The 14499-nt window shown below is 42.4% G+C and overlaps 1 protein-coding gene across 1 annotated transcript; it reads right to left on the reverse strand.

Moving 5' to 3' along the window:
• Window positions 1–292: 292 nt before the first annotated feature.
• Window positions 293–11745, reverse strand: LOC118359443 (probable G-protein coupled receptor 173). Its single transcript, XM_035737964.2, has 2 exons — window positions 10723–11745; window positions 293–1694 (listed from the first exon to the last, which is right to left on the reverse strand). Exon 2 carries the CDS (start codon window positions 1462–1464, stop codon window positions 301–303), a length of 1164 nt encoding a protein of 387 aa, XP_035593857.1. The 5' UTR covers window positions 1465–1694; window positions 10723–11745; the 3' UTR covers window positions 293–300.
• Between the last annotated feature and the right edge of the window lie 2754 nt (window positions 11746–14499).

The raw sequence follows: 14499 nt of genomic DNA on the forward strand, positions 1-14499 counted from the left end.
ATGCCTGTTACTGTGTGTAATAATCCCCCAATAAGACTTTAGAAAAACAATTTAGAACACCCCAAATGAGCTTGAAATACCTCTGCTCTCCTCTGACAAGGAGAAACCCAGATACATCACATGGAGGTGAATGGAATTCTGACATTTTAACCTCTTCAACAGTTCCAGACTGACACCCACCCCTTTTAAATCATCTTGCACTGAATCAAAGGCCACAACAACTCAAATGGTCCCTCAGCCAACCAAACAACTCCCAGATATCCCTGTCCCCCCCCAGGTAACGACCGCCCACCGTCCCCCTCACATGACGCGATAAGGCTCTCGGGGCAGATGAGGTTTAGTCCTACAGCTGGCTGGCAGGTGTGCCAGGAGCCCCTTCTTCAGGTCCTTGTTGAGGAAGAAGCAGACAATGGGGTTTACCCCTGCCTGGGCAAAGCTCATCCATACGGTGGTGGAGAGGTACCGGTGCGGTATGGTGCAGGCCTTGACAAACACCCGCCAGTAGCAGGCCACTATGTAGGGTGACCACAGCACCAGGAACAACAGGGTGATCACGTAGAACATCCTGCCAAGCTGCTTCTCCGCCTTGAACTCCTCCATGCCCAACAGGCGCCGGTTCTGGTTGTGCAAGTTCTGCCGGATGCCCAGCAGGGTGGGCGGCATGGGGCCCCGACCAAAGCCTGCGATCCAGTTGGCTGCTGCCTGGCCGGTGGCGCCAGGCCCGTGGAAGGTCCAGTTTTGGCTAATAGCTGGCACCATCTGAACGGGCTTCATCTTGCGGTGCTTGTACTCGAAGAGCAGCAGTTTCATGTAGACCACGTGCGTGGCCAGGATCAGCACAGCCAGCATCAGCATAAAGCCCAGTGTGTCGTTTGCCTTGAAGTAGCGGTGCTCGAAGATGCACTGATCCTCCTCGCGGATGAACTTGTAGGTGCCCACATCAAAGACAGGTGGGAAGGCCATGGCCACTGACAGCGTCCACACCATGCACACCACCGCCACGCACGTCCAGAAGGTCATGCGCTTGGAGTAGAAGCGGTGGTGGGCGATGGCCATGTAGCGCGTCACGCTGATGCAAAACAGCATGAAGGCGGCATGGAAGCAGAAGAGCACAGCCATGAAGGCCACCACCTTGCAGCTGAGCACGCTGTAGGTCCAGGCCGAGCCGTTCTTGATGGACACCAGCACGAAGGGGAAGCAGACGGCCGAGCGGATGGTGTCGGCCAGGCACAGATCCAGCAGGAAGTAGTAGGGGGCCTTGTGCAGTGCCCGGTCCCTGAGGACCAGCAGAGACACCACCAGGTTCCCCACCAGGCTGATGCAGATGATTAGCCCCAGTAGGACCAGTTTGATGTAGGTGGACACAGCTGACGATGGGCCCCCGACTGCCATTCCTCCCGTTGTGGCCACCACCGCCGCCAGGGGACCGCCGAGCCCCTCACTGGTCTCGTTGCCATTGGCCATCCCTTTGTCTCCCAGGTTATGCCCTCTTCTCTCCTGAAATCCACTCCTCCTTCTCCCTCTCCTCCTCCGCCTCCTCCTCCAGCTGCCCTTTTGTTCGTCCTCGTGGTTGCCTCTCCTTTTGATCTCACATGGAACCGGAGCACTTCAGTCCGCATTGCCCCATTTTTCACTAAGCCCCTTGTTTCCTGTAGCTCTACCTCTCGTGCCTCTTCTTCTCACAGTTTCAGCTCCTGTAAACAGGAAGTAAGAACAGCAAGCATTAAACGTTTGGATGGACTTCCATGTCTGACATCAGTGTGGAATAATACAGTGTAAGCGTTTGCAGGGAGTATACTGTTTAAGGTTAATATGAGAGGTGTGTGTCTCTTGGCTTTTCTAATAGTAAAATACAATGCTTTTATGATTCCAGCATTGGCCTAGCTGGACTGCAGCAGTTGTTTTGTAAAATGTCATAATTTCCAGGAAGTGGTGGTTATGATATGCAATGATTACCTAACTGTCAATATCGTGCTAGGCCAATATGGAGTTAGGTAAGAGTATGAAGTGTTAGACAGAGCAACCGTGTAACTAGCTATATGTAGATGATTAGCCCTAGTAGCCCCAGTTTACATACAGCGGGTTCCAGAATGATTGGATCCCTTGATAAGGATGAGCAAAAAATACGATATCATATAAATAATACAAATACTGAGCTAAATTGTATGCTCATTTAATACAAAAAATATGGAAGATATTTGTCAAAATTATTATTTGTCAAAATTGTTTTCAATACTCCAGCAGCATTTTTTACATTTCTATGTATGTCATTTAGCACAGTGGTTCCCAAACTCTGGGGCCTGTGGGTCCCCCCTCCCCCCCAAAATAAATAATACAACAAACTCACGCTGGCTTTCAATTTACTCTTAAAAGTTATAATAGTAGAATGCACAAGGTGCAGTTTTGAAATTGGGTAGTGTATCATCAGTTCCTCTTGTCATGTCAGTCATTGCAGACCTTAGAGAGCTGTTTATAATTTTCAGAAATGTCCAGATCAACTAGCCCATGTCAGCTAACATTTTTTTAGCCCATACATACTGTTGTACATTTTTTGTCACTCAAATATCACATGACATGGCAAAATTTATAGAATTGCAAGAAAATTTGCTTTAAAACTGAAAAATGTTCTTTGCACCCTGACAAAATGTGTGGAATTGCAAGAAATAAGCTTTAAACCTGCAAAAATTCTCTGAACAGTGATGAACAGTGATTGTGCCCATAGAAATAGACGTGATGTTCCCCAATGCTGGAAAGGGGGGCCCCGAATGAAAAAGTGTGGGAACCCCTGTTTTAAGAGGGCTATTTATAACTATTCAGAAATCTCCAGATCAACTAGACCATGTCAGCTAACGATCCCTTAATAAAGATAAGGACAAAAGACTGTATAAAATTAATAAAACAAATACTGAGCTATACTGTATGTTACCAAAAAATAGAACAATTATATTATTTTATACTAATACAATTGCTCAGAGAAAGAGGTTTTGTTCAACAAGTAATAACAAATATAGAAAAGATATTGATCAAAATGATTGGATCATCTGTTTTCAATACTCCAGCACCCTCCACCTGCGAGGATAATGACACTGAGCCTATTCTAAAATGTTTTATGACATTAAAGAACACATTGGGAGGGATCTTAGACCATTCCTCCATTCAGAATCTTTCCAGATCCTTTATATCCTTCATCTGTGCTTATTGACTGCCCTCTTCAATTCAAACAACACATTTTCAATGGGGTTCAATTCTGGAGACTGAGATGGCCATTGCAAAATGTTGATTTTGTGGTAAATTAACTATTTCTTTGTGGATTTTGGTGTGCGCTTGTGGTTATTGTCTTGCTAGAAAATTCACTTGCGGCCTCCGGGCAGAGGTAACCAGGTTTTCGACTTGGAATGGTCTAATGTCCTTCCCAAAATGTTCTCCAATCTCATAAACATTTTAGAAAAAGGTTCAGTGACTTTATCCTCGCAGCAGGAGGGTACTGAGCAGCTCGGCAAAAATGGAGGAAAACTACAATTCCGGAGAACCTATTATCCTTTCACTCCCTCCTCTTTACCGTCTCTTCTGTATCCTCTGCTAAAGCCACTTTCTATCACTCTTAATTCCAAGCCTCTGCCTCCAACCCTGGGAAACTATTTTCCACCTTCTCCTTCCTCCTTAATCCTCCACCTCCTCTCCCTCCTTCCTCTCTTGATAAAAAGGTTGATGACATCCACTCCTCATTCACTCAGCATACTGAGTCCACTGGTCCCACTCCCACAGAACTCCCCTACGCCTTGACCTCTTTCTTCCTTCTCTCTTCAGCTGAAATCCTGCTGAAATCCAGCTGCCCGACAACCTGCCAACTCGACAGCCATCCCCTCTTCCCTTCTCCAGACCATCTCTTGAGACCTTCTCTCATTCCTCCCTCATCAACTCATCCCTGACCACTGGCTGCGTCCCCTCTGACTTCATGATGGCCAGAGTATCTCTTCTCAAGAAACCAACACTCAACCCCTCTGATCGGTATCCCTTCATTCTTTTCTTTCCTAAACACTTGAGCGTGCTTTCTCTGACCAACTCTCTCGTTATCTCTCTCAGAACGATCTTCTTGACACTAATCAGTCAGACCTCAAGACGGGTCACTCAAATGAGACTGCTCTTCTCTGTGGCAAAGCTGACTCTCTCTCTGCTGTTCTCATTCTCCTCGATCTACTGTATCTGCTGCCTTCGACACTGTGAATTACCAGACCCTCCTCTCCACCCTCTCAGGATTGTGCGTCTCATGCTCTGCACACTCCTGGATTGCATCCTACTTGGCATGTGCTCCTACCAGGTGGCGCGGAGAGGATCTGTGCTCTCACTACTGGTGTTCCCCAGGGCTCAGTTCTAGGTCCTCTCCTCTTTTCTCCATACACCAAGTCACTCGGCTCTGTCATATCCTCTCATGGTCTCTTCTATCATTGCTATGCGGATGACACTCATCTGCTTTTCTCATTCCCCCCTTCTGACACCCAGGTGGCAACACGCATCTCTGTGTGCCTGGCAGATATCTCTGCGTGTCTGTCAGCCGGCCACCTCAAGCTCAACCTCAACAAGACGGAGCTGCTCTTCCTCCCAAGACCTCTCCATCACGTTTGAAAACTCTACTGTGTCCCCCTCCCAGAATGCAAAAGACCTTTTGCGTAACCCTGGACAATACCCTGTCGTTCTCTGCAAACATCAAAGCAGTGACTCGCAGGTTCATGCTCTACAACATCCATAGAGTACAACTTTTCCTCACACAGGAAGCGGCGCAGGTCCTAATCCAGTCACTCGTCATATCCCTTCTGGACTACTGCAACTCTCTGCTGGCTGGACTCCCCGCTTGTGCCATCTAACACCTACAATTTATCCAGAACACTGCAGCCCGTCTAGTGTTCAACCTCCCAAGTTCTCTCTTCACCCCATGCCTCCATACTTCCACTGGCTTCCAGTCGATGCCTATGGAGCAGCAAAGGGAACTGCCCTGCTCTACATTCAGGCTATGCTCAAACCCTACATCCAAACCCGAGCGCTCTGTTCTGCCACCTCTGGTCTCTTGGCTGTCCCACCCCTACGGGAGCAGTGGTCAAAGCTCTCCTCTGTCCTGACACCCCAATGGTGGAACCAGCTTTCCCCTGATGCTAGGACAGCACTGTACATGCCCATCCTACGAAAATGTCTGAAAACCTACCTCTTCAAAGAGTATCTTAAATAATTAATCTGCCTTATGTCTCAGCTAGTTTAAGATGAATGCACTAATTTGATCTGGATAAGAGTGTCTGCTAAAAAAAGAAGAAGATTAAAATGCAAATGTAATTATATGGTTCTGGAGTATTGAAAACAGGGGATCCAATCATTTTGACCCATATCTTTTTTATATATTTTTTGTATTACTTGTTTAACAAATGAGCACACAATTTAGCCAAGTATTTGAATTATTTATTTTATACAGTATTTTTTGCTCATCCTTATCAAGTGATCCAATAATTCTGGACCCCACTGTATTTAGTACATCGTAATAATAAGGTATGTTATTCTATTTCAGTAAACTCTTTACGGGATAGTTTGGGATTTTGACAATGAACCCCTTTATCGACTTCCCCAGAGTCAGATGGACCCGTAGATACAATTATTATTATTTTTCACTAAGCTAACGCTAGTTAGAATTGGCTCGCAAAACTACCTCTAACTTCCTTCATACTGGACGCAGAGACATACAAATGATATCCTGAACTATCCCTTTAACTCATTTTCCATCTTTATGTCCAAGTCTGTCCCACCTTCCCCACCCTTTACCCCAAAATAAAGTTCTGACTGTAGTTGTTTACAACATTAATACATTGTATTATAGCCCCTATCTTCGCGCATTGTACAAGGCCTGTAATACAGAATCAAATGTCATAATAGTAGAGGGAGATGTTCAAATCATCATCCTCGGAATTACACAAATCATTTGTCCCATGGAATCAATCACTTGTTTCTACAAGGGGTGAAACAGGGCTCACATAGGCATCTGCTGTAGCATGCTGTGGAACATCTTCTCCTTCCCCCTCAACACCAATCATATCAGCTGTTTTCTCCACACGCTACATGGCATGCCAGCAACTAGTCTGTCACGGTAATTACCTCGCTTGTTGCTAGGCTACAACACCTTACATTATTTGTGTGTGTGTGTGTGTGATGCGTGTGTGTGTGTGTGTGTGTGTGTGTGTGTGTGTGTGTGTGTGTGTGTGTGTGTGTGTGTGTGTGTGTGTGTGTGTGTGTGTGTGTGTGTGTGTGTGTGTGTGAGAGAGAGAGAGAGAGACCGTGTGTGCAGAGAGGGGGTTGTGTGTGTGTGTGTGTGTGTGTGTGTGTGTGTGTGTGTGTGTGTGTGTGTGTGTGTGTGTGTGTGTGTGTGTGTGTGTGTGTGTGTGTGTGTGTGTGTGTGTGTGTGTGTGTGTGTGTGCGTGTGCGTGTGCGTGTGCGTGTGCGTGTGTGAAGGAGATGTGGGAAAACAAATCACTTGTGAAGTTGAGATGGCATTTGCTTGATGAAGCCTCATTGGTGCTGTCACTTTGGGGACCACTGACCGGGCATTTCCAAAATAGGTTGAACAGTAACACTTTAGATGTACAGTATGTCTGATAGCTCAGTGGTGTGCATGTGTAGGTGTATGTGCTCTCTTGTGTATGAGTGGGTGTGTGATGGAAGTCAATCGGTATTGACCCCTCCACCACCATCATTTGTATTGATGTAACCTTCGGAAGTGATCGGGGGAATGCACAGGTGATGATTATGGAGTATGTGAGTCCTACAGGAGAGAGAAGGGCTTAGAACCATTGTTTCACTGCAGGCATACTAATATATTTCTGTCACAGTAATTACAGCCGCTTGTTGCTAGGCTACAGGACCATTCTGCCTTGTGCTGTGTTATTCTGTCTGTCTGTCTGTCTGTCTGTCTGTCTGTCTGTCTGTCTGTCTGTCTGTCTGTCTGTCTGTCTGTCTATATGAACTATTGTGATGAATGGTGGGGGCATTGATAGTTTCAGATGGAGAATAAGAGCTGAAATACATAAATGTACACTACTGGTCAAAAGTTTTAGAACACCTACTTATTCAAGGGTTTTTCTTTATTTTTACTTTTTGTTATTACTATTTACCATTGTAGAATAATAGTGAAGATATCAACACTATTAAATAACACATATGGAATCATGTAGTAAACAAAAAAGTGTTAAACAAATCAAAATATATTTTATATTTGAGATTCTTCAAATAGCCACCCTTTGCCTTGATGCCAGCTTTGCACTCTCTTGGCATTCTCTCAACCAGCTTCATGAGGTAGTCACCTGGAAAGCATTTCAATTAACAGGTGTGCCTTGTTAAAAGTTAATTTGTGGAATTTCTTTCCTTCTTAATGCATTTGAGCCAATCCAGTTGTGTTGTGACAAGGTCGGAGGGGTATACAGAAGATAGACTTATTTGGTAAAAGACCAAGTCCATATTATGGCAAGAACAGCTCAAATAAGCAAAGAAAAACGACAGTCCATCATTACTTTAAGACATGAAGAGCCAGTCAACCCGGAAAATTTCAAGAACTTTGAAAGTTTCAAACTGCAGTCGCAAAAACCATCAAGCGCTATGATAAAACTGGCTCTCATGAGGACCGCCAAAGGAATGGAAGACCCAGAGTTACCTCTGCTGCAGAGAACAAGTTCATTTGAGTTACCAGCCACAGAAATTTCAGCCCAAATAAATGCTTCACAGAGTTCAAGTAACAGACACATCTCAACATCAACTGTTCAGAGGAGACTGAGTGAATCAACCATTCACGGTCGAATTGCTGCAAAGAAACCACTACTAAAGGACATCAATAAGAAGAAGAGACTTGCTTGGGCCAAGAAACATGAGCAATGGACATTAGACCGATGGAAATTTGTCCTTTGGTTTGGAGTCCAAATTTGAGATTTTTAGTTCCAACCGGATGGTCTCCGCATGTGTAGTTCCCACTGTAAAGTATGGAGGAGGAGCGGTTATGGTGTGGCGGTGCTTTGCTGGTGACACTGTCTGTGATTGATTTAGAATTCAAAGGCACACTTAACCAGCATGGCTTTCACAGCATTCTGCATCGATACACCATCCCATCTGGTTTGTGCTTAGTAGGACTATCATTTGTTTTTCAATAGGACAACGACCCAACATACCTCCAGGATGTGTAAGGGCTCTTTTACCAAGAAGGAGAGTGATGGAGTGCTGCATCAGATGACCTGATCTCCACAATCACCAGACCTCAACCCAGTTGAGATGGTTTGGGATGAGTCAGACCGCAGAGTTAAGGAAAAGCAGCCAACAAGTCCTCAGCATATGTGGGAACTCCTTCAAGACTGTTGGAAAAGCATTCCTGATTGAGAGAAGCTGATTGAGAGAATGCTAAGAGTGTGCAAAGCTGTCATCAAGGCAAAGGGTGGCTATTTGAAGAATCCCAAATATAAAACATATTTTGATTTGTTTAACACTTCTTTGGTTACTACATGATTCCATATGTGTTATTTCATAGTTTTGATGTCTTCACTATTATTATACAATGTAGAAAATAGTACAAATAAAGAAAACCCCTTGAATGAATAGATGTTCTAAAACTTTTGACCGGTAGTGTACCTTTAAACCAATTTCAAATGGCATATTTAAAAAAAGAAACCTATATGGGCCTATATTGTTGTTAATTGCCCAATCTCTCATATACATATATTTTTCCATTTTTGATTTGTTATAGTAAATCCAATATTTCAGATATTAACAGGGGCTTACCTAATTAGTCATGAGACATGTTTAAACCAAAGTAATGTTACAGTTTTGTATTGCTAGCTATAGAAAGGGACTGTGGTATCATTTGACTCTGTTCACATGATGTAATACTATGATCATGTAGACATAATGTCTTCTATATTACCATTCCCCATGGTTACATTTGTGGAATACTATAGATTCCAACAAGCGACCGGGGGCCCTGTTACTGCTTATGTCGCTTATGCCTGGGGCCAGCCCTGGGTGGCACCTGATATGTTGAGTTAGTAGATCAACAATAGCTAGATGGAGTATGTGGTTGAGTGTCACTTGTCTGCGTCAATAGCAGAATCACAGCAGAAACACACACCTGTCATAGGCTAATAATTGGTAAATTATTAGAATCGTTCTTTTTTTAAATTGTAGCATACACTATTGGTGTCTCCTATTCAATCACCTCATTACACTTTAGGCCTATGTTATTTAGAATGAATTAGGCTATTCCAGAGCCTTATATTGAGATAAAGAATCTATAATCCAAATATAAGGCTCTGGTCTATTACATTTCATGTGACTTTATTAGTCTATGTGGCATGAACCTTGGTGGCTAGAGCATGAGAACAGTTTGTAGAAGCCCTATAGTCAGGGCCGGCTCTAGTCTTTTGGAGGCCCTAAGCAATACTTGGTTTGGGGGAATGCTAACAAGCAGAGAGTTTTAAAGTTAATTTCCTGCAATTCTACAAATTTTGCCTCGGGGCAGAGAGACATTTTTGCTGTTTTAAAGCAAGTTTTCTGCAGTTCTACCCATTTTGCCATGGGGCGGAGAGAGCATTTAGCAATTTTATAACACATTTCTTGCAATTCTACTCATTTGGCCGCTTATGTTGCTTATGCCTGGAGGCCAAAAAGGTATAAAAGAAATAGGCATATGAAGAATAGATTATTAATATACAGAAAGATGTGAGTGGAAAAAGAGTTCAAACGATGGGAAAAAAACAAAGATATTGATGAGGTAAGATTACATCATCATGTGTAGGCCTATATAATTTTGATTGCAAAATTAATATACTGGCTATAGGGATATAAGAGCTTCACAGGAATACCGAAAGGCTATACATCATGAAGGGAGGGGCCTGGAGAAATTGGAGTGGGTTGTTGGTAGCTGAGCCATTGTCAAGAACTGGATAGCAACAGCAATAGAGTACCGCTGCCATGGTCGCTGTGGGAGGAGGCGACGCGGAATTCACCAACCAAAGGAGCCGGAATCACTCTGACACTGTTCAACACCGACCGAATGCAATTATAAACAACCGTATTAGAATATGAATAAACACATCCGGGGCTAGGGAAAATACAATAGGTTTAGTGGTGGGCTTGACACGTCATGTTTGAAGTAAATGCATGAACAATTGCGAATAGGCCTAGAGCCTATGGTAGACTGGGTCATTTGAAGCATTCAACTTGATTCGATCCTTTCAGAATTCATGAACAGATGATGTTGATAATAATTCATCAACGAGGGCTGATGACGAGACCCCAACACCCCAGTTGCATCGCATTCGCAAATGGGTAGACCTGTATCGATGCTGTCATAACGGAAATTCGCCCAGTGAATAATATAGCTACCGATTGTTATAGCCTCGTGTCCATAATGCGGTTCCCTGTTGTAATTTACCATAGGGCATAGATCACACAAATGGCACTTAAATCTGCAGTGGTGTGTGTCGACTATAATAACCAGATGATATTACGAGCCTTCGTGTACAGTTTGTCTATGGCATGCGTCATGGGGCTGCATGAATCATAACAGAAATAGGCTATGTTGTAGCCACAAAAAATGGGTTTCACAACGTTAACGAATTAACCAGGTACCTGAGGGGAAAAAAATAAGGCTACGTGGGGCCTAGAAGTAATAACAAAAAAATGACATAGGAAGGTGAAAGGAAATCTTACCTTATTTATTATGCTTGTCCTCGAGACAAAGGCTTGGGATTTTATTCTAGGCCGCTTGTTGCAGTCCACATTAAATATAAAATGATTCAAAGATCATGGTAAAGCAACAGTAAATGGCATAGAGGGGTCAACAAAACGAGCATAAATTCCAAATATAATCCACAATGAATGTCGACATCCTTCACAATTAAATGACTGAAAACATAATGTATACAGGGTATTGTCACCTCAGTTGAATCAGATCTTAATGCACATATACTTTTACTTTTGCAAGGCTCCCCCGTCAATTAAGCCTGTTGCAGACTTCTTAAATTAACACAGGTTTTAAAGAACAAAAAGGATCGTTTCCTCTTTTTTCGTGTGCATGTCATGTCTTCGGGTTTTCCATAAAGCTCTCCCAATGTTCAGCAATACATTCCCATCACACTGACAGAATAGAACAAATCGGTAAATTCCAATTCTGACAATCTTTTATGTTTTCAAATACTTATTTATCGGTGTCATCAACTGGATCCTATCACTGGTAAACGCATCTCAATTTTGAAAATAACGGTGTTCATATTACAGAACATCACGCTTTTATTGTGGGTCTTGCTCTGCTTGTTGGATTCTCCATCAAAAAAAGAGACGCCTTTTTTTCGACCATTCTAGTATCCTGTGATTTTATACTTTCAGTGATAACCCATCCGCTTCCATATTCAACTGTAGGCCAATATGCGGACTCCGTTCAGAGTGCAGTCATCCTTTTTGAAAATATGTACACTGTGTCTGTAGGCGCCCTATATATTTAAAAATGCACCCGTCTGGTTTGGTCTTTGATGGGATTGAAAAAACGATTCATTGTTTGCGGTGATAAATCCCAAATCCCAGGTCTTTCACGGACATGTCAAGTCGTTCGGAATCCATCCTCAGTCATTGTATAAATAATGAAAACTAGAAATGACCTAAATGAAATGGCTGTTAGCAATGGTGAATTGGAAACAGCGGCTCTCGTCTATGCGCGGAGCCTCGGGTTTCCATCGGTTCCCTTCGGAATTAGCGAGGTAAAATTCGGGATCTTCCGGAATAGGACAGGCGCGAAGTACCGTGTTCGAGAGAAAAAAAGAATCGGTGTGATACACAATCTGTCCCATAACTTCACTACATGGAAAGGATATTGGAAATATTATCTCCCCTCTTCATGATGTGACAGTTTGAAGTTACTGCGCCCCTTTTTTTTAACAAAGCATATATTTCAATTGCTGTAGGCTATTGTTTTTTATGTTGTTGCTTTCCCATCATGGTGGTAGGCCCTATAATAAAGTATTACCTGATCATGTGATAGAAAAGTATATTTATATGTAAATATAGATTGTTTAAATAGTGAACTCCAAAAGTATTGGGACAGTGACAATTGGATTTGAAATGATATATGTTACCAGGATTACGGATATTCCTGAATGAATCGTGAATAATGATGAGTGAGAAAGTAACAGACGCCCAAATATCATAACCCCAAGACATGCTAACCTCTCACCATTACAATAACAGGGGAGATTAGCATTTTATATCATACCCCAAGACATGCTAACCTCTCACCATTACAATAACAGGGGAGATTAGCATTTTATATCATACCCCAAGACATGCTAACCTCTCACCATTACAATAACAGGGGAGATTAGCATTTTATATCATACCCCAAGACATGCTAACCTCTCACCATTACAATAACAGAGGAGATTAGCATTTTATATCATACCCCAAGACATGCTAACATTTACATTACATTTAAGTCATTTAGCAGACGCTCTTATCCAGAGCGACTTACAAATTGGACTAACCTCTCACCATTACAATAACAGGGGAGATTAGCATTTTTTGGTGGGTATGATATTTGTGCATCTGTTACTTTCTCACTCATCATTATTCACGATTCATTCAGGACTATCCATAATCCTGGTAGCATCCACATTAATGTAGAAGTGTTTAGAAACATATTCTATTCTTATTTACATTAAAAGTGTCTCCAAAATAACACAATACATTATTTACCATAGCCATTGTATCATTTCAAATCCAAAGTATTGGCGTACAGAGCCAAACCAACAAAAAATATGTCACTGTCACAATACTTTTGGAGCTCACTATATATCAAGGGTCAGACTGAAGCAACAGCTGCCACTAGAGAGCTAAAGAAAAAGTCAGGTGCACTGCTATTTCTCATCTCACTGCTATTTCTCATCTCACTGCTATTTCTCATCTCACTGCTATTTCTCATCTCACTGCTATTTCTCATCTCACTGCTATTTCTCATTTTGGACTTGAATCATCCTCATCCTCATCATCATAATAATCATCATCATGGTAATTATAATCATAATAATAATCATCGTCATCCTCAACCCCATCCTCATCCTCATCATCATAATAATCATCATCATGTTAATTATAATCATAATAGTAATCATCGTCATCCTCAACCCCATCCTCATCGTCATCCTCAAACCCATCCTCATCCTCATCATCATAATAATCATCATCATGGTCATTATAATCATAATAATAATCATCATCATCCTCAACCCCATCCTCATCATTATCATCATTATTATCACCATCATCACTGTCATCATCTCTACAAATACTTCCATAGTATTAGTGAAGGTCAGACTGCATTGTGGATGCATCAGACCACATGGCTTCACCAGGTGATGTTGATATTGACATAAAAAGCGGTGCTGTAAGTCACTTCCCTTGTAAGGCTCTTGGTGCCCAATCATTTAATCCTGCTCTAAATCCCTGGTAAAAAGGTGTTTTGTCTCGGCATGACACAACACTGTGCCGAGTGCCGTCATGCCTGCCTCGACAGCTGTCTAAACCGCTGGAAGCTAGGGGACCAGATGGCATCGCCTGACAAAGGGAAATATTTAGGAAAGAGAACCGGACACAGAGTAACTCTCCCAAAAATCATAGCAACAATCCATTGGAGGTTTTCTTCATTCTCTGGGGCCAGGGAAGAATGTAAAAATGTATCTTTTAAATTCAATTTGTGTCCTAGTATAAGCTTGTTCAGCCAAGGTCAATGTCAAAGTAAATGGTGAATATGACATAATAATGGACTTCTAGGAACTTCTTGCCATTGTGTGTATGGCAAACGAGGCATATAGTGTGCATCCACCAACTGGGAAGCCTGGTCCCAGGTAAGATCTTGGCTGGGAGGCAAAGTGAACTGTAGCCTGTCCCTACTGGTCATGATTCCTGGACAACTGTTCCTATCTTTGTCGACAGACCATAAAAATAGCTGAATATCATATGGAGTAGTCTAGGAACCTGCAGTCTTTGATGTGTAGGCCAAGGATCTGGTGAGTCTATGATCCAATGCTATCTGGAAGATCTGGGCTTATTATACCCCCCATTGTTTTATATTGTATGGTACTAATATTAAGATGAGAATATAGTATTAAGCTTCGCAAAACTATGGATTGCAGATTCTGTATGTCTTTAGAATACTTTATTAATACAATTACTTAAATCTGTAATTTGGGTGAACTTTCCCTTTAACAGAGATGGTTCATCTCTCTCAATAGCCTTGTACTCACATGTTTATGTTTCATCTGTTGGTATGACAACAGTGTTATCTGAATGGTCTGTTAAACTGATGGGTATTTCCCTAGAAAGGGGGCCAGACTTAAGTTTATATCGAATGAGAATATAAAATACTGTTGTGTAATGTTTACCATTGGGTAGTTATAATTAAATCAAATGACCTCAAGGTTGTTATACTGTATACGGTGG

The sequence above is a fragment of the Oncorhynchus keta genome, chromosome 27 (genome assembly GCF_023373465.1).
Source record: "Oncorhynchus keta strain PuntledgeMale-10-30-2019 chromosome 27, Oket_V2, whole genome shotgun sequence".
NCBI lineage: Eukaryota > Metazoa > Chordata > Actinopteri > Salmoniformes > Salmonidae > Oncorhynchus > Oncorhynchus keta.

Coding starts and splice junctions, on each gene's coding strand:
- LOC118359443 (XM_035737964.2), bottom strand. CDS start 1,464: ATGGCCAATGGCAACGAGACCAGTGAGGGGCTCGGCGGTCCCCTGGCG.